Here is a 21,697-nt window from a genome sequence, read left to right as displayed (position 1 = left end):
CTTGTCTGCTCTTTGACCCGTTACGCCACACAGCAAAACAGCTAAATCTTTGCTGGAGAGACTTCTGGTTCTGTACATTTCATATGTCCTGCATGCTTTAGCTTTTATTTTCCTATCTGTATCACTGTACACTGCCACGATTCTTCGATTATTGTGATATTTAATGCTTTTTTCCATGCTTCCTACAGTACTTTTGAGTCAAAACTCCGAGTGGGAATTGTGAAGCACACACTGCTCCGGTAGGCCAAATCCTGTCACGTTAATTCAAGTCAACTTCATTTATATAGCTTCTATTACAACAAAAGTTGTCTCTATGCACTTTCCAGAGCCGAGTTAAACATTTACACGCAATCCAAACCCTTGAAGTTGAGAGTGTCCAGGTTCAGCTTCTGCTCCGAGGCTTCCGTTTATTATTGTAAAAGCCACCCTATGTAGAAATACCCTTTCTGACCACATGGGGGCAGAAAACTAAGACATCAGCTCGGCGCCGGGCCATTTCTGCAAGTCTCATTACCAGGAACGGCCCTGTACACGGACAGGTACTTGGCCAACAGGAACCTCCTGGCGGGGGGTCTGTGCTGATCAAGATTTCTAAATTATGTTCAGCACTCTCACGTCAACATAAATCATGTGACAATTTGCTACAAGTACATTTAATGAAGTAGGAGATTACAAGAAAAAAAGATCTATGGACCGACGAGTCGGTTTAGGTCATGTTGCCATATAACACCAATATAGAAGTCTTTCTTTAAAACTCAATTGCTATAACCGCAGTGTAAAAAAAAAAGCATCCGTTGTTTACATGTTTCTTCCTTTTATTCTTCTGCAACATTTTCTTTTTTAAATCTCGTTTTATGCTGCTGGCCGTTTCACATTATTGCCAACTCGTGGTCGGCTGTGCTATTTTTTCAGTCAAAGTTTCTTGCGTGGCGCTTCAGTGTAACGGAGAGACGCCGGCTGAGGGACCGAGGAGACGTTCGGCCCGGTTAGAGGTTCCTGTCTGACAGATTCAACTCCTGGAAACATGCCTAATGAAGCTTACCTCTAGAGGGAGAAAGTGATATTTCAACTTCTGTTTTTCAAAATCCCCTTCAGTTGCTTTATTTCCATCTTTGTTTTTGTGTATTTAGTTTCACTGACAGAAGGAAACAATTTAATTCCTGCTCAAAAGCTTCATGCACAACACTTGAAGAGGAAAGTGTAATATTTGCACACTTCCTGAGTCTCCTGTATTACAGACTGCTAACTATGACCAGATGATAACTCTCTGGGGAACAAGATTTGCAAATCCCTTAAGTGCTGGGTAATATTTGCTGTTCTGGCCTTTTAGTTTGGTTTCTTTATTCATTTGGCTCTTTTCTGCCTTCATGAACATCCGTGCGGTTCCTTACGACCTCCTGTGCCGAACAATTTTCACTATTAACCTGCATTTTATTAGGGTTAATTTGAGTTATTGAGAGAAATCTACCTCGAGCTCTCAGATCTGAGTCACAGAGCAGACGCTGCAGACTGCACATGCATGACTTCACATCTTTCATTTGATGGCAGGTCTTAGTGTTTGCAGTGACGCTTCCACCTCTCTGAGCTAAATAAGTTTCTGTCTATCATAGCTTTGCAAAGAAAAACGTTCCCCATATATAATATTTTATGGAATTCACACTCTGCAGTTCCGACAATTTTTAATGGACTTTTTCTTCCGTGGAAACTAGTTTGAAAGATATCTGCTTGGAGCAAATTCTGTGGATCATCTACAACAACTGGGAGATTTCCTGTTGCTATTTAATTTATTTTCAGTGCTTTGTTCAGCAAAAACAGCACTGTAGCAAGAGCAGAAATATCAGAGAAACGTCTGAGGTACCAGGATACCACAAACATCTGAGACTCCTGGATACCACAAAGGTAAAGGCGGGGATACCATATGCACATTCAGGCTTTTTTTTGACACTTACCACAAAATATGCGTATCAGTAATTTCAATTAAGGTGAATAGGTCATTTTTATCTTCAACATCAGAAAACGCTTATTCTCAGTGGCTCTTAATGAGCTGGCCGACTTCCAGGCAGTATCTTGGAGGGCTAAAAGCATTTCTTTTTCATTAAATGAAGGTGAAGGGGCAGGCACATTTTTTTCTCCCTCTTTCTCTTCCTCTTTTTGCCTCCACATGCTCATTAACACAGTTTTCTTTATCCATATCAAGGACTTCAACCAAGCATGCAGACTTAAACTTCAGAGATTGATCCAGCACATCTCTCTCTTTTTATTTTTAAGCCTTTTATCCCGCTGATCATAAGCGTTTCCTGGCCATTTCTGGATGAAATCTTTCCAGCATTAAATGGGGCAATTTTAAAATTCATAAACTTTGGATCAAGCAGAGAAACGGCACAGAAGGGGTGAAGCCAGTATTCAGTAAATGTTTGTTACCTCTGACTGATACATTACCATAAAACCTGTCTGTCCAAAAAAAAAAAGAAAAAACAAGTTACCACCTGGATTTCATGAAGCAACATAAACGAGCCTTTCACTGTAAAAGCACTGTGGTGAGTAATATGTTTCAGCTTCAGTAAGTTGTTTAACCCTGCTGATGCAATGAGAAGCTTCTCATGTCTCAGCCAACCAAGTCTGAAGACGTGGTTGTAGAAAAGATGGAGCTCTGTTCCTGGAGAGTCAAATTATTGGTCCGGCAAAAGAAACAGCTGAGGAATTTGCTGAAACTATTAAAAGTTGGTTAAGAACTTTCAACCGCGTTATTAAAACTAGATACGCTATGCCTATACCAATCCTGTTACCTCGTCAGCTGATGCTGAGAGCTGATAAAATAATGGTCAGTGGTGATGTCAATGGTCAAAACAGTCATGTTGCAAGGCAGTATTCATCACTTCCTGTGCTGCCTTTTAGAGCAATGAAGCAAGGACGAGTACTTGTAGGTCCCATTGTCCTTATTTTTGTTCAAATCTGAGTATCTCTGATGCCTGGAAAAGCTCCCTCAAAAACAGATAAACAATATTTTCTATTAGGAATGTGGTCCAAAATCTTAAATGATCATTGCTTGAGAGTACTTTAACAAAAAGAAAAAGAACAACCAACAAAACAAGAAACACTAAAGCCCAAGACAATTTTTAATAGTAAGATAGTAAAAGCATTCAAAAGTACAAGCAAATTCCACACAAATAGTGCAAAAAGAACTCAAGATAAATAGACTAGATAGCAGTGTGCCCTTAAGATAACTGCATTCCAGAGTGATGAGAAGATCAGGGTGAGGAGAGCAGCAGATGAATTGATGCATCCAAAAGCCTTATGGCTCCTGCCCAAGCTTGTGGGGACAGTATTATGATGGGGTTGCTTCGGTTAGTCAGTTACTATATGAGCTAAAAAAAAATGAGGTCAGCAGACTACCTGAATATACTGAATCACCAAGTTTTTACAAAGGTGGTTTATTTATTCCCAGATGGCCCATCCAGAAATGCCAATGCCAGGATTTATCAGGTGGAAATCATGAAACTGCGGTTCAGACAGCAGGAAATATTCCTTCCTCACAAGGATTGGTTTCCACAGACAGTCCAGACATGAACCCAAATGAGAATCTACTCGGATGGAAGCTGGACAAGACTTTACTGGTCTGATTCTTCCATCATTACATCAAGATGTTGTGGCATTGCACAAACAGATGGAAATTATGGCACGCAACATAAAACTAACTATTCATTCTGAGGCATCAGTGTAGTAACCTGCAAGTAACTAACAGTGTATTTAGGGCTGGTAATAACACTAAAATATCATATCACAGTATTTTCAGGCAGATTATAACAATTCATAGTTTAATCTGCAAACAAGCACTGAATAATTGCACTTAAAACAGTACAGAACTAAATGTTCCTGCTGTCTTTCTCCAACTGCTGCAGATTAAATTCAATATTACCTCCCACATTTCTATGTGGAGAGTCCTTTTAATAACTACAATACTGCAAGCCTGCTCCTGTCAATCACAATGCCATGTCATCATGAATGTTTTGTCCCTGAACACAAGTCATTAAAATGCAATCATGCACCTCTTTGGTCTGCACCGACCATAAAAAAAAAGCCTCTGAATGTTCCACACATCCTGTGGTCACACAGGAGCTGCTCCTGTGTGAACAAATCGAGGTACAATCTCAATATTGCATGAATATATTCCAGCAGTGCAAGTCTTTTTGTTCTGTTTATGTCTGCAGTTGGCCACAGGAACTCAAAAGAAAGTACAAATTTATAACAAAAGAAATGACTTCAGGGGATCACATCTATATTACATGAACAGGAAATGATTCCTGAATCAGATGTACAGTGAAAATCATAATATTACATGACCTAATATTCAGAGAGAGGTTATAAAAAGTCCCTGAATGACCTTGGGCAGGACTACAACACTGACATAACATGGCAAGAGTGCACTCTATGTCACGTTATACCTTCTGCTGTGAAGAGAAGCTGACAGAATAGATGAAGCCAAGTTCCAGATGACACCAATACGTGTCCAACATCTACACGCTGCGAATGCTACATGCATGGCTACGATAACTCCGGCTGGAAGGAAATACGAGAACCACGATGCTACTCAAGTTTGCTGTTACAACATGTGAAGTTTATAGATGAAAAATAGCATTGCATAGATAATACGGGGTTTTACTTAATCAAAGTCTGCAGCCTGTAATATGGCGGATAATAAAAATCTGTTGACGAGACTTCATACTTATTGGTATCAAAACTGTGCTCTAAAAGTTGCTCTGAACCTGACATATTTTTTTTGAGTATTTTTCTGGATATATATTCTTTTTCCTGCAGTCCCTTTCACTTTAGGAGTACATCAGGGATTCATCTTGGGCCCTAAGATTTTTTTTTTTCATTGCACATCTTGCCTTTGCAAATTGTCTTAAGGAAAGTTTATTCTCTTCTGCATTGCATTGCTGACGATATCCAAGCCTTTTTTTTTTATCCATTAAGACAAATGGCAAACTCAGTCTACGAGAATGACTAACCAGTGACCTTAAAGACTAAATGAAGATCAATATTCTTAATATTGATTTAAAAAAGCACTTAAATCAAATCATTCAATTTGAAAAGTCTAATCAATCCAACAACCCTACTGGCAGCTCCATATTGTCAAACTTGGCTGTGATTTTTGACTGCTCTTAAGTCCAATAAGCAATTAAGAGTAATTGCAGAGATGAAGACTTATCGTCAAAGGTCTAGAAAGAAGTTATTCATGCTTTTATCCCATCTTGACTACACTACTACAATGCCCAGCTTCGGTCTTGGCATTCCTGCACTGGCTCCCTGTCTGATATTATTTGATTTGAAGATTTTACTGCTTACGTTTGTTTTATCTATTTTTGTATTAATTGGTGCCGATGATCTTCCCAGCCAAACTCTTCTAAGCCAGTTGTTCGTAGATGAAGATTTAAATAAAAAGGTGCAAAAACCACCTTTGAGTTTGATTCATGAAACTCGTCGTGAGCAGAAAAGATGCTAAACTACTCACTTCTTTTGTCTTTTCTTGTTCCTATGAGCTTCCCTTATTGCCTTGTTATCTGAGTGCCTTGCCTTTTTTCTCTCCTGGCAGCTGATTAAACATCTTGTACACAACATATTTGCCTTCGACTTGCACATCTGAGTCTTGCTGTTCTCACATCGGCTCCAATTAGACTTCATCATTGTTTGACAGGAAATGCAGAGGTGGAAAAAAAAAAAAAGACCTTTGCTTCATAGTGCTTCTTTGTGCCGTACCGTCTGCCTTTCACTCTCAACCCAGACAATCCCAGTTTTGTGCTTGCGGGGGATTCTGCGAGTCCAGATGTGTGCAGCACCTGCAGATGCTGTTACGTTCACTCTGATGACGACTTTGTTGACTACGTGACAGTAAATCTCTGAAGCAAACAGAGCAATGAAGTCATTCTCACTTCAAAGTCTGACAGACTGTTATGTCTCTGTCTCATGTGTTTCTTTCATTTTTCAAAAGACCCATGATGCAAGAAAAAGAGCATTTTTATTTCATTATCTGTCAGCTTTAAAAAATATACCACTAAGACATCAAAATAAGCAAAGGACAATAATAAGTTGAAATAAGAGACAAGCTTTGAGGAGCTTTAGTGTACCCCCATAAACCAACATTAATTGTGGAGTTAAGATCCAGGATTCTCCTTCGGTAGCATCAGTTCAAGGGTTCCTGGAGCTTCAAACAGACTAAAAATAAAATGGATAGAGGCTGTTTCATTTTCCAGCATGTTTCGATGCAATATTCCTTTTGATCGTGAATGAATGGGTCATGTGTTACTGTACATCACATGCTGCGCTTGCTGCGCTCCAAAGAAGACTTAAACGTTCCCGATGGTTCTGGGATTACAGGTGTTGACGCACACTCGGATATTTTCTCTTTTTTTTCTCCTCTCGGCTCTTTCTGGCAAAGGTGACGTTTAAAGACAAGGCATAAAAGACATTCATCACTTTCAAAAGGTAACAAGGAGACATCCATATTTGCTGTCAGTTGCCTGGCAACAGTGGTCATAAGACTTGAGACAGTTGAATGGTAAAAATGTATTAAAGAGATGCAAATCATCAACTGACTAATTGGTGATTGCATAATATGTGCAATAGTGAGAAATTTGATTTTTGGGGATCTGATTCAACTTTTCTTTTTTTTTTCAGCTGAATAAAAGCTTTGAAGAGTCACCACCAAACATGTGTTTGATGTAGAGGTTATTTGCAGATTCATTTATTTTTTCTTTCAACAGTTAAAAGGGTCAAAGAAAAAAGCCGTATGGCAGCAACGGCAACAAGTTGGAGGGAGGTCCTCTCCGCATAGCGTCATGACAAAATCAAACATATTTAACATGGTTGCAGGTCTTTAGTCTCGTCTCTCATAAACCGTCTCATTCCAGGACACAGTTTGTGTCCGCAACCAATTAGGAGCACTATTGTCCTTTTATTCACAAAGGAATGTAGCTCTAGTCGTGTAAAACCTGGAAAATCCCCATCTTTCAGTCTACAATTTAAAAAACTGGCTTCAGTCTTCAGATGCGAGAGGGTGTTGTATGTTTTAAAACAGAGATATGAATATCCCAACTGTTCATGCCAAGTCATCAAGCATGGGGTCAGTGTAAAATGTGTATAAAAACAGAATGCAATGATTTGCAAATCTCACAAACCCATCATCTATTCACATGGAAGAGAAAGAAGTATCATCTCCCAAAGAGAGGGGAATGTACCGCAGATGATGAGATATTTAAAGTCTTCACAATCTCAAGCTGAGGATCATTACTCTGAAAGTGTTTCGCTATTTCAAGACAGAGGTTTTCACAGATCATTGCATCTCTCTGCCTGTCTTTGCTTCTACGCTGCTCTGCAACGCTAAGATGCTCTTTTTTTATGCCCAGTGGTGTCACTCACCTGTTGCCCATTAACCGAATTGCCTCCAGGTGTTTCTTATTTAGTGCCACTTACCTTTCCAGCCTTTTGTTGCCCATATCATAACTTTTCTTTTGAGATAAAATGCCAAATTTTCAACATTTTCATATAGTTTCTATTTTTTACTGTGAAGAAAATATGGGTTTATAACATTTGCAAGTCATTGCATTCTATTTTTATGGACATTCACACAGCGTACCAAACCTTTTTTGCATTGCAAAGCTGGTTTCATGACAACAGTCTGAAGGAAGAATTAGCTGATTAATACAAATCTCATTTTAGTGCATCCTTCAACTAGTGAGTGATGCAAAGTACAAAAACAGAGAGAGGTGCTGGTTTCTGAGGAAGCAGCTCAAACACATACAGAAATGATTGATCACCATGCATTATGTAATATAGCCACACAGAGCCTACCCCAGTATATACTTGGGCATTGTTCAGTCTATTTGAACAACTCCAATCTGTTTAAAATTCTGAAGTATAATATAAAAGAAAAAAAAAGCATTGTGAACTGACTGTAGTTGATGAAGGGTCTTTTCCCCCTCTATTCTTCTAACATCAGTCTGCGCCTCAGAAATGTCCTCTTCAGCTCATCATTTGCCGGTTAGAGGCGAGGGACGAGGCTGAACAAAGCCACGCTGGCATGTAATGAAGGCTTCAGTGCTCAACCAGCCCCGCAACATTGTTGTGGAGATACGTTCACGCTGGGCAGCGTTCCAGTTTTCAGGAATAATCGTTCCATTTAGAGCCCTGAGAAGAACTTGGTGTGATCCACCGGTGCCTGGAAGAGTCATCTTGACAAAACTCCATCAATGTCAATAAATCCATCAGAAAGTGGGGTTGTTATGGACAAGACGTGCTTACATTACAGAAACCTCTCTAATTCTTTGATCTGACTCATATTGTTGATTTGATGTTTCTTTTCCACCACTGCAGATGCAGAACAGGGAAGCATTCAATGACCTTTCTCTAACTCCACTCCCGGTTTCATGCCCTGAGAGACGCTCTCTGCATGTCATGCACGCGAGAATAAATTGCCCTGAAAGGGCCTTGCCATCTGCCTCTGCCATTTTGACCTGTCTGTCCTTGATGCCCTGAGAAACTCTGCTGCTAAATCCAACCACACAGAAGGAACAATCACACTCAGAATAAGTATAAAAATATGACCGAATGAGGTTTTACCAACCAAGTCATGTCCACATGCCGAGGGAATTAGCTCTAAATTGCTCTAGTACACCTAGCCCCCCCATAGATAGACAAATAAATCACTCTTAAGAAGGTTTCCTGCAGGAGCCTGTGGTGAAAGCAGAGAGAAAAACATCACACTCTAATTGTTCCCTTCATCCTCATTTGTAAGTGGTCAGTGTCCCTCCAAGACACTCAGAGAATCTTTATTTCTGCATTAACAAGAGGCCGATTCAAATAGTTAAGAGTGGCGCAGGCTTGTCAGGATCTGTTTCTCGCTTTGTCGCTCCAAAAAACGGTTGTGAGTGTGCATTACAGCAGAGTAAGTAAACCAAACAGGCTGACAAGCAAGGGCATCTTTAAAAAGAGGTTTGACCCTTTAAATGCAACCTCGCATCGTGAAATTGACTCAGGTGAATCAGTTTTCTTAAAAAAAAAAGCCCTCCTCTTTCCATGCATTGAAAATGTAAAGCTTTCGCAGCCTACCCATCCATCAGCTGAATGCACAACTGCATTCTGGGTTTCTGTGGATCCTTCCAACAAATGATGGACGGCAGCATTTGATGCGGAGATAGCGTAAATTAATCAGAGTCTCAGAACACCAGCATGCAGCTTTCAGCAGACACGGAACACAGATGTACAGATTACGAGCCTCAATATACATTATCTGCACATATGCTGCGTGTAATAGATTTAATTTACTTCAAAGGGAGATCTCTTTTTCATCAAATTGAGAACAAGTCCTCTAACCCAAGCTGACGAGTCATTTTTCATTTCATACCAGTAAATACAGAGAAGAGCGTCCTCTCAATTAGCACCTCTGCAGCTCAGACACGTCAACATATGAGTGGCTCGTCTGAAATCAGCTTGTATAAACATTTCCAACGTGTGATAGTACATGTCAACAGAACATGTCGACAGCACATGTCAACAATGCATGTCATCGCAAAAGGTTTACTTAAGAAGATGCATCAAGGTCTGAGTAAAAGAGAATGGAGACAAGTGGAAGAGTCAGATTTAGAAACTCCAGTTTGACTCCACCAGATTTACCGTAATTCATTTCCTCTTTTCTTTCAGCTTCAGTTGCTCTTTCCTTCAATTTAACCATCCGTTTCAATAAGTTAGGTTTGGGCTTTTCGGCTACTTAGCTACGGTTAAAGGAGACGTTTTCCTCTTATTTCTTAACATTAAAACGATTTTCCTGCGATGCCTAGAAATTGTTTGTGACTTCCTTTGATCGTATTTACCTCAGAAACACAGCACAGATGTTCTCTTTTCAATCCCTTTCTTTACTAGGGCTGGGCGATATATCGAGATTTTAATATATATCGATATATTTTCAAACGCGATATGGTACGAGACAATATCGTTTATATCGATAATTTTTTTTTTTATGATTTTGATATAGCTTATTTTGTGACAAATTGACTTGAATGTTTTATTTGAGATTTGCACAAATGTTTTGTTATTTGCACAACTGTCAACCTCAGTGGAAAAGTCTGCCTGTTACTGTCTACATTGTATTAATTGCACAGTGTATTTTAATTTAATTGTTATGCAGGAAAGGGATATTTGTTTTATTTTATTCAAGAAGCATTTTTATTCTAGATATGCAGGCAGTTTATTTTTATTTCATTTGTTTTATACATTTTGATATTGTGCAGATCTCTGTTAATAAAGGAACCTGTGTGACATTTGGCACGAGGCTTTGTATTAAAACTGACTGTTTTTTTAAGGGTTTGCCTCAGAAAAACATGAAGCTAACAGAGATGCTATGCTATAATGCTTTGGGGGAAACCCCAATTATGTCACAGAAAAAATATCGATATATATCGAGTATCGCCATTCAGCTAGAAAATATCGAGATATGACTTTTGGTCCATATCGCTCAGCCCTAGTCTTTACTGCTCGGGTCAAAGCAGCTGGTTTTAGGGGGTGGAGTCAAACATTTGCTTGACTCCGCCTTCCATATTCTGCAGTGTGTGTTTCTTTAGTTAAAGCTTCTTACTACCTACTTTTGTGGTATGTTGGATGATATGAAGTCGGCTCAAAATAAAGATGGGTGGGCCGGGGAGTACTCCTACTCTGACCTGGGTCTGTGATGTCACAGTCCCGCTCAAACCTGAGCTCACTTAACCATACATTTTTATGTTTCACACATCCACATAAATGATCTCAAGCACAGCAAAGGTCATTTATTTCACAGATAAACAGCTAATAGACAGCTGATTTAGCAGAAGAAGGTAGTTTCAGCTTTTCTAGATGTCACGTCCAATTCAAAAAATGAGTCTAAATATTAGGTATGAAATAATTGTGGTCAAGAGAAAATATTTGATATGACTTATTTTGACTCACATGACTTGGATGTTTAGCCTCTTTCAACAACATTTGGTTTATTGAAATGAGTGAGTGTTTGTGAGGAAACACGTGGATAGAACTGAAAACACGACCCCACTAAGGATAAACATGTAAAAGTACCTAAATTAGCATTTATTCGGGTGTAATTGTGTTCATCATATGACCCATTTAAGGCACAGCTGGGCTGCTAGTGGGACTATAGGCTCGTTTTGTTTATATTAGGTCTCTTTGGACACAAAAGCCCACAACAAAATTAGTGTCTGTGACTATATTGTCTGCTCTCGGTATTTAAAATGGAAAGGTTGTCATCCCTGGCGCTCTGCCTTTCCATAGTTAAATGCCAGCTTTACAGAGTGTGGTGGGCTTTTTCAATACAAACGCAGAGGTTCAAATCCATTGTTCTCCGTGCTACAACACGTACCGCAGTCATTTCCTCTCAAAATAACAGGAAATCGAATGAATGTATGATTTTCTTCTTTTATCCTGCCGTGACCCAGCAAGCCAAGTGGAAGCTTTGGAAAATGGAAAAAATATAAAAAATAAATCTGTTAATTTCTTCTCTGCGTGTTTGCCAAACTCAGCAAGTCGGCAGCGAAAGCTTTCGCCCAGCACAAGACGAGGGTACCTTCTCATTAGCAATTATAGTGTTTTCCCTAAATTGGCGGCGGTTGAGGGAAAAAGGATGCCCGTGATGTGTCCTGGTTCTGATGGCTGCTGTCATTACTGCTGCCCGTGCTGCTGCAGCTGCCAGACGCTGACTGGTCTAATTCATGGCATGGCGTGTGAATGCGAATGTGGATCAACCCCCCACCCCGATGCGAACAAGCTGAGGTCACAAGTGAGTCACTGCCCCGGCAAACGACAAAGATCAGACGTGGCTGAACACTGACACTGGAAGTTCAATGTTCAAAGCCCCCGTGCTCCAGTGAGGCAAAGCCTCCTTTATAATGAGTGCAGGAAACCTCTTAGCTTGTGCTGTTTGTCTGTTTGCCTGGTGCAATCTTAGCTCATGTCATTAACTCAGTGTGCAATAGTGCTCACTTCTGCATCCAGCAGCTTGTGCATCAGCAAGGCTTTGACTCCCCACAAGCATTAAACTCAACTGGAAGACAAATCGCTACCGAGCATATGGACAATTGTTCAGCAGAACATTTTCTTTTCGGCTTATTACTCGAGTCGCCAAGTAAGGAGTGACAGGATTCTGACGAATCGTCGCACAGCGACGTGAACTTCCTGCAGATAATGTGTATTATTAGCTGTATCTTGTAGCATGGAAATAACGACAAGCTGCATTTGCACAGAGGAAATGGCTCAGGTGTCTCTGACAACAAGCCCTTCCTACTGTATGCAAAGCCTGTGCAGTTTGGGATATCACCGACTCAGTATGGATTTAATCTGACTGAGAGTTTTTGAGCAGTTTCCAAAAATAGACTCCCCACACAAGTGTGAGGGTTTTAAAGTAAGCCTCCCCATTTCAACTGTTGTTAGAACATTTTATCTGGTAATTTTGTGAAGTTTCCCTGTGGAACCACATCGGAGACTTTGGGAATTTCTTTGAATTTTTGATCGTTTCTTTAAATTTATTGGAGGGTTGAAAAATTGCCTTTTTAGAGCAGATGGGAAATGTTTCCCTCGGAACATGACCACCAGGCAGATATGTGAGGATCTTAGGAGACTACCAACTCAAGAATTATCAGTTAAGACAATCATTTTACTTTGTTTAAGGCGGCCTCACTCCTCATTCTCTGATGAACTTGTAACAGCCATATGATTGGCAGACCTTGGGGACTGTGTGATGTCATCAGGCAGCGCCTCTTTCTTACATCTGTGAGAGCGCTTTACTTTTGTGCATTATTCTTTCTTTTTCCACAATAAAACAGTTTTTTGGGGTTGTTTGGAGCTTGCTGTCATGTGTGATACAGAAGCCAACAGTTTAAGTTTCCATTTCTGTTTGTTTTACACGATAAACGAGCACATTGTGATTTCTACGACCTTGTGCAGTCCGTATATTCTTCTTTTTTTTGCATAACCCGAAAAACACAAAAGTGTTTCAAACTGGTGAAATCTGCACGGAATACGCATTATGCCTCGTGTTCAGTGCACAAAAGTACAGTTCTTAAATGAATTAAATGACATTTGAGCACAAAGTCATAAGGAGCAATCAAACAGGACGGGTACGCAGTACATACTGTCCACACATTATATGAGCAGTACTCAGCAATAATGATTAAAATAGTCGACCCTTGCAGCCTGCCCATAATCACCACAGTCAAACCACTTAAGTGAATTGGGATGACAAAAAAAAAATGATGTCAGTTGTTAAAATTTGCAAGGTACTGTGACCTCACAGACCCAGATCAGAGTAGAACTATCCATCTTTCATCCTTATCTTCATCTCATTACACAACTTTTGCTCTTGCAGAACACAATTATTCAACGTTCCTGTGATATTTACCACAAACATGTCACAGAGACTTCAGGAGATTGTTTAAACTTTTGAAAGAGATGGTATATTCCCCCTTTAAGTCCCATCTTCTGTGGTTTCAGCTGTCTCGTAAACACGACCTGAGACATACTGACACACATTAGAAAAACACCCTCTTCCAGACGTCTTTAAGCCGTAATTATTGTTTTCTTGCCAAATGCACGCCACCAACAAGTAGGTGCAAAGCGATGACACCCTCTGTGAAGCCTCTGCTCTGTCTCGCACCTCCCGGCTCCGACACAAAGTTGTCTCCTGTCTCACAAAGTAGATTTCCTGCCTTGTTTTCTTCCTCTTTTTTTATCCCCTGTCCAGGAGAGACGGGACATTCCCACATTACACAGGACGTTACATAATAAAGATGGAGATGAGGAGCGCACTTGGAGAGGTGGACGCGTGGATTTGTCAGATCTTTGAGCCCAAAAAAGACAGTTTTCACGGAGGCGCTCCACTCCGCGTAAACACGCACGCACAACCGAGCGCTTCTTCTTTTATTATTATTATTATTATTATTATTATTATTATTATTATTATTATTATTATTATTATTATTATTATTATTATTATTGTTATTATTATTAGAGCAGCTTGGATCGCCTAACCCGTGCAGGGTGCATGTAGGGCAGCCAGCACGACACGGACCTGAATCGGACCCGGGTCGTCAGATCGTCGGGGAAGTTTTGGACGGATTCCGAACCGTCCGCACCAGAAAATCCCAGTTCGGTCAAAGCTCCGTCTTACCTCGATCCAGGGAGAGCGGTTGGACCACTGTCGCCATGGCTGCTGTTTACAGGAGACTGGGGAGACTAGGGGAGCTGCAGCATCACAGCGAGCAGGAGGGAGAGGGAGGCAGGGAGGGAGGGAGGGAGGCTGGGAGTGGTTTCGGGAGGATTTTTCTGCTCCATCCTCATCTCCTCACCTGCCGCTGCGCGCAGCTCTCCAAGCAGCCAATTCACATCCACAAATGAGATGGAATAGATGTACACACTGTCAAAAGGGCCTTTGCATAAAAGTAATCTGCACGGGACTCGTCGATGTATATATACAGTATATATTTTTTTCTTCTCAAAATGCTTAATCTCCCATCCCCCACGTATAAAATTAGATACAGTGTGGGCTACAACACCAGTGTGGGAGGGAGGGGGACTGGTGGTGTCACTCCAAATTGCACAGGGATGTCCCTCTACAAATTCAAGTGACATCATCTAGTTTGTTTTTGTCCATCTTAAAGGGGACCTATTATGGCATAATACCTATTTTAAACAGGCCTTGAATGTCTTAAAAACAAGCTTTTGATTGTTTTTGCAAAATAAATTAGAAATTCAGCCTTTGAGCTATGTCTTCCGATTCTCTAACCTCATTATCTATGAGGGATTCTGAGTGGGCGGGGCTATGATAATGAGGCTCTGTGCTGATTGGCTGCCTGAATGACGCAATACACCGCTATGAAAAAATGGCAGAATCTCCGGCGGGGATACCGTGTCCTAACTGCATGCGATGCGAGCGAGCGACAAAATCAATTCCATTGCTTTATTTTCTATTGAATTGAATTGAATTGAATTGAATTGAATTGAATTCACTTCAATTCAATTTTATTTATATAGCATCTAATACAACAAAAGTTGTCTTTAGACGCTTTCCAGAGACCCAGAACATGACCCACAAGCAATTATTACATAAACAATAGCAGGTAAAAACTCCCATAGTGGGAGAAAAGCCTTAAGCCAAACAGTGGCAAGGAAAAACTCCCCTTTAGGAGAGCGTCTGATGTCACGCATTGCGACGCGACAGTCGGACGCTCGCATGCAGTTATGACACGGTTAGTTGTGGGCGGGGTTTGCATTTTGGTTACGTAACGAAAGTGAGCAGAATCTGAACGGCTCGTAGAAGCCACATCACACTGGATGGCTCATCCGGGCGGCTGTACAGACACTGCAGAATTTGGTTGCTTTCCTCCTTCTCTGAGTTGGCAGGCTGAGGGGAGACCACTTTATATATGTTAAAGCAAGAAAAAACGTGTTTTTCATAATAGGTCCCCTTTAAAATATTAATCACACTAAGTTGCACACTGTTGTTCTGTAGTATTTAGGCAAAAAATGTGCCACTTATTTTACATCATGAGCAAGGACGGATTATCATGACCACGGGCCCTGGACACAAACTCGCTATGGGCCCCTACCTACAATAATATCCTACGTGCACGGTGCATGCCCTCTCCAATCACTCAGTTTGGTCACGCAATGGCGCAGAGAATCCACAATCACACTGTGTGATTGTGGATGGCGGAGTGCGGGTCTCAGAGTCAGTACAGAGGGGGCGGAGCATTCTCGATGGGCCCTTATGATAGTCATTTTAACGTTCAACAACACCTCATCCTACCCATCAAACAATATTCTCACTTTTATTGAGCCAAGCCTATAGGACTATGCTGCAGAAAGCAGAGTAAAGTCACAAACTTGTTCAGAAGCACACACACACACACACACACACACACACACACACACACACACACACACACACACACACACACACACACACACACACACACACACACACACACACACACACACACACACACACATTGGCCTGACAGCTGTCAATCACACAGCGCTGAAAACTCAGTCACGGACTGACTCAGTTCCATCTTTGATACAGCTTAAATACAAAAAAAAACATTACACAATATATTTAGATAGATATAGACACAGCGGCCTATAACATCATTTCTGAGCTCTATAACAGAGAATAGAGTCGGCGGTCTAGTTGACAACAACACAAAGCTCATTCAAATAGGCAGCTGGTCAAAGCTACCACAACATTCTGATAAAGAAATTATTTATGAAGGTTACACTGACTCACCAATGGTAGTTGACTCTTCCATAAAAATTTGTACATGCTTAGTCCTCTTTTAAAGTTTAGCGCTCATCTCCTTCATGGCCGCAAATTTGCCGAGTCGGCAAATTGGCCATAACTGTTAAGACTGATTTATGGTTCCGCGTTACACCAACGCAGCGCCTACGGCGTAGGGTACGCGGCGATGCGCGGAGGCTCTGCGTCGATTTAACGCGGAACCATAAATCAGGCTTTCCAGCCAATCAGCGTTGGCTCACGGCCCTGATGCGTTCAGGACAGTTGTAAAGTAAGAATTAGTCTACCCTGACCGCACAATGCACATTTTATCGTAATTATAGCCTACAATTTACGATTATATATGAACGTATCACACAAAACGGGGCCCTATCATTGGGCCCTATGAGCTTGTAAATTTATTTTAATTTACACATAAAAAAAAAAAAAATGTTTGAAAGCCGAGGGCCCCCATTGGCTCCAGGGCCCTGGGCACACGCCCACTTTGCCCATGCGGTAATCCGTCTATGATCATGAGCTTTTACATACTGGTTTGCATTTCTCCATGCTCGAAAAAAAAGAAGAAAGAAAGCAAAATGCAAGAAAAATAATGCAAACAAGCAATTAACTGGTCAAAAATAAATTAATCATTTTGATGTAATTTATGTAAATGTGTTCAATTTTACAACGGACTACAACAGTAGTGGTGAAATAAAAACTACATGGTGTCCCTTTAAACTTCACAAGTATCTCTTCAATTCAATGTGATTTGAAGTTTGTTTTTTCCCTCCTGTCGCAATATTAGTTTCAATTTAATTTAAAAGAATGGAACAAAGCAACTCATGTATGAAAATAAAGTATAGTGAGAGCTGCATATTCTCAAAAGTGTCTTTGCATAAAAGTGATTTGCACAGAACTCGTGAGGTGTGATTTGGATTTATATGAAAAATGTATGACTTTCAACTGTGGGTGAGCTTCCTGACATGACAGCAGGCTTTACTGCAATTTCCACTTTTGCTTTTTCTACGTTTTTAATAGTGGCATCATTTTGGTTTTGCACTTTATTGTTTAAAAGGTTAAGAGATGTGCTCAGCTGGATGAGGGGTGTCCAAAGTGGGTCCTCGAGGGCCGGTGTCCTGAAGGTTTTAGATGTTTCCCTGTTCCCCTGACAGACATGGCTGTGTCATTAACAGAGTTATGCACACCTTGAAGACAAGCTGATGACGAGCATTACCGGTAATTAGAATCAGGTGTGAGGAGACAGGGAAACATCTAAAACATGCAGGACACCGGCCCTCGAGGACTGACTTTGAACGTTGTAAGTTTATTGTTGCAGTTTACAAATGAATAAAAGCTCATATGTCTTGTATATCTGCATGTATTTAGCATTTGGTTGAGTAAAATACTAAAAGTATTGAAAGAAAAGAGAGAATTTTTACATTTTTGACAAGGAGATTCTAAAATAGCCTCAACAGATTCATTGGAACCCGTAAAAATGATCATAAATAATCATGTTTCCTTCGTAGTTAGTTCGGTAAGCTTCTTCAGTATGTCTAGCAGTCATTCAGAACAATTTTAAAGTATTTAAATGCTCATGTGACTGCAGTTTCAAATACTATTAATAAACATGACTACAAGAAGACAAGCCCAGGTTGATGGGAAGAATATTGTGAATGGTAAAGAGCCAAGAAAAAATCCATGGACACTAAATTTGAGCTCTAAAGTCAAGATACATCATTGTCTGCAACATGTATCACATTTTTTAGGTTCTAATGCCCCTTATTTTAAATTTGAGATCTATATAGGACAGAGGGTAAATACCTGCAGCAAAGGCTCACAAGCTGGGGCTCAGACCTTTTCCATGAGAAATAGCATTTTTCTTTCATTTCTGTACTCAGGAGACTGATTGATAGCCTGTCCATAATCAAACGTTTCCTGCATGACCAAAATGTTGGGATGATACGGAAAGTATGTGGACGGATGTGATGGTTGATCCTCTTGTTCAGAAAGGGTGATATAATCTGATGCTGTGACGGCTGTAAGGCTTCAGGATGAGCTTTCAGACTTTGGATTTGCCCTTTAACATCTGTAAAATCGTTGCTAAGGGCAGTAATGTCGGAGAGATGGGCTGAACAGGTAGGTTTTCCATACAAAACTGGAGAAAACATTCCTTCCAAAAAGGACCATTAGGTTTCCTCAAAGTCAAAGAAGTGTCCAAATATTAAAGCTTGCAACAGTACTTGGTTTTTACGTTTATTTTTTAACTAAATCCAGGCTAAGATTCCACATTTATTGCTAAATATTGCATATAATAGGCTTCAGGACATTTTTTTGGAAAAATAAGTTTACTGAGGTGTAATGATGTATTTCTAAATATAGAAGGACTGGCACCCACCCTCACCCATGTTCCTGTTTCACTCCACATACCACAGTCAAATATAGCTCAGTTTGCATGCAGGTTTTGGGTGTGCATGTGTGCCTGCTTACAGCCATATATAATCCATTCATCTACTACGCTCCAGAGATCAGCTGATTGCAGCTACACTTGCCATTAAGGTATATTGTGAAGCGCTGAGCCATGCAGCCTCTTATCTTCTCTGATGGCTGCATGCTCTGTGTGCAGCCCGATAAGGACTGAATGACGGCAGTGAAGCGAAGTTGAAGGGGCTTAAGGATTAATCTTCATGTTTATGGGCCACCACAGAGCAGATTCAAACCTAACCTTAATTCTAACTCCGTTACTGTAGGTCTGCTTTGGAAAAATTCATACGGGGCCCGTTGCAACAGCTGACGGACAGAGGTCACGCTCAACTGCAGCCAAAGAGCGAGTCAATGGTTAGGGGGATAGTTAAGGCTGCCTGATGTGTCACACGGCCCACAAACCATGACTTTACCGTGAAAAATTCAAACTGTGATCCTAAAAAAACCCCACCTAAGATATGAGCCAATATGTGCACAGCTGTTCGGAGCAAAATCCAGAGATCTACGTTAATGCGGAAATTATGTAAATCAAATTTACCCTGCACTGCATGATAAAAAAAAAGTGTGCATGTTTTAGCCTATATTCATTAGGGGGGCAATTACATCTAATCTCTCCTCACTTTTTGGCTGCCATGGAGTGGGCATGAATTTTTTAAAAGAAAAAAAAAATAGAGGATTCTGTGAGTTTTTTCTTCTTCTGCTCTTTTTTTTTAGGCTGTTACTGGACCTGCACACTTGGAATCACACGGTCCATATGTGTGAGTGAATTCCAGCCACCCACGGTCCCATCCAGCTGCTTGCAGATGTAAACTTGTGGTAAGTGGTGGGCTGGAGGGACGGATAAACAGGACAAGGGCTTAGAGAGCATGCAGAAAGAGGCCACAGCCAGATTACAGGCTCCCATCCATGTGGGCTTTAATATGGTTCTTCTTCTTTTTTTTTTTTTTTAAGAGGTGGGATTATGCAGTTGTGCTTAAACCCCCTTCAACTGCAAGTGAATGGATTTCTGAAAAGACTACAGTCTTAACATGGAAGATGCAAGAAGCCACAGCGACAGACTCATCAGGGAGCGTCAGAGCTCGTTGGTTGATTTCCCATCATTCAAAATGAATTTAAATGGTACGGTCAGAGATGGAATAGTCTGAAATGTCACTAATATTAATACTGAAGATTAATATCACTTGCTAAAGCCTTCTATTTATCAACATTTGTCCCTAAATACAAGGCTATGGGAGCATTCGGTCAACCTTTCTTTTCTGTGTCCACAGTTAACAAAACCCACCACATAATCTTTAAAACTTCAATACAAATGGGAGATTGTGATGCATACACTTGTGCCCTACTTCCAAAATGGAACTAAAATTGAGAATACTTTGGCTACACCTAACCAAACAGTGGTTTTACAAAAATAACAGTGCAGTGCAGCACAAAAGGCAAAACTGCTGCCAGAGTGTGTTCAGGAGCGCGCATGGGGACGTCTGCGCTGCAGGCTTTTTTTCTCAGGACTGATTGACACTTGCGATTTAATCTCTTTGCATTTAAAAAGAAAACAAACAGAACTTCTTATCTCATGAGGGAAAAAAGGAAGAAAAATATGTGAGATTTGATCATCTGCAGAGCACAACTGGGCTATCTAAGTTTCCCTGAACTTGTCCTATTTCCCTTTTCTGTAGCCACATTATAACTTCTTGGTCAATTTGAATTTTCATCACACGGTTAATTCCTAAAGGCTCTAACAAGTTGTGATATTGTTTCACCTCAGTAAAGCGACGGATAATATTGACAAATCCTTTAGAGGCTCTTCTGACAACTGGTTCATCTGAAAACACATCCGAAAGGTAAAATGGTAATCACTTTCTTCAAACTAATTTATAAATCAATTTAGGACACTCTTTGGGGAAGAGTTGTGCTTGAAGATGAATTATTTCCAAGATAAGCTTGGAAAATTGCTTGCCACAGTGTCAAAAGGCTGGCTGACTAATTTCTAACTCCTAAATTCAGACTCTAGCTGGGATGGAGCAGCTGCAGTAAGTCTCTTTAGACCTCAATTTAGGCCTGATTAGACTGCTCAAACTGCTTGTTTTACTGTATTTGGTCTTCTAGTGAGACCTTTTGGAGGAACAAATCACAGCTGGGAGGGGGCATTGCTTTGCTGTCAGGATTTTGATAAACATGAATATTGATCGTTAGTTAGATATGAATCAAGATGGGACGGATTTAATTGTTTATTTGTGCATGGCTGGTCTCTCCTGTAGGTCACTTGGAACAAAAAAGATTTGGCTGTTTATTTGGCCAGGAGACAACTACAGAGATGAAAATTTGGCAATAAGTGTAATGAACCCAGCAGTTGCAAGGCAACGGCTTCCCTGGAGAGAGTTTGTTGCCTGAGGACGCGTCTGACAGAAAACCACAAAATCTACATGTACAGAGATGTAGATGATGTGGAATATCAGACGGACGAATTACCTCCAGCTGTATTATAGGCATTTTACTAACAGGCTGGATGGAGCGAGTTGAAAAAGAGATGTGGATAATAGGGCAGCAGAGAGGCCAGAGAGAGTTGCTGCTGGTTGTGACTGGATCTCACTAGCCTGTTATGGAGACAAGGTGTGTGAGTGGCTCAGCTTAAGAAGATTGAGGTTTGTAATTGTCAAAAAGCATCCCTAATCATTTTAACAGAGCAGACATACTTGAAATGTGCAAGAGCTTCAGTAGGTAAATATCCAAATGATGGATTCCTGACTTTAGTCTGATAAAGAGTAAGGCATAAATATAAATGTAGTTGGCGAAAAATGCAGATTGATTGCAGTTTGCTTGTAAACCGTGTGCAGGGAAAACCTTGGTCAGGGAAAGCCTTGTGCAATCCTTGTTTTGTGTCTCAAAGCTCCTCCTGCACCAACTACATCCAGT

General features: G+C 40.6%; 1 protein-coding gene across 2 annotated transcripts in view; it reads right to left on the bottom strand.

The window, feature by feature from the left end:
* lin7a (lin-7 homolog A (C. elegans)) overlaps nt 1–14,315 on the bottom strand; it is a 46,086-nt gene extending 31,771 nt beyond the window's left edge. For both annotated transcript variants that reach the window (XM_061714775.1, XM_061714773.1), the window contains exon 1: nt 14,201–14,315. In XM_061714775.1, coding sequence (XP_061570759.1) covers nt 14,201–14,237 — 37 coding nt within the window. In that variant the 5' untranslated portion in view covers nt 14,238–14,315. The remainder of the gene's footprint in view (nt 1–14,200) is intronic.
* Between the last annotated feature and the right edge of the window lie 7,382 nt (nt 14,316–21,697).

This window comes from Cololabis saira, chromosome 23, assembly GCF_033807715.1.
Source record: "Cololabis saira isolate AMF1-May2022 chromosome 23, fColSai1.1, whole genome shotgun sequence".
NCBI lineage: Eukaryota > Metazoa > Chordata > Actinopteri > Beloniformes > Belonidae > Cololabis > Cololabis saira.
Note: the sequence above shows the minus strand (reverse complement) of the source record. Positions and strands in the feature narration are given on the sequence as shown.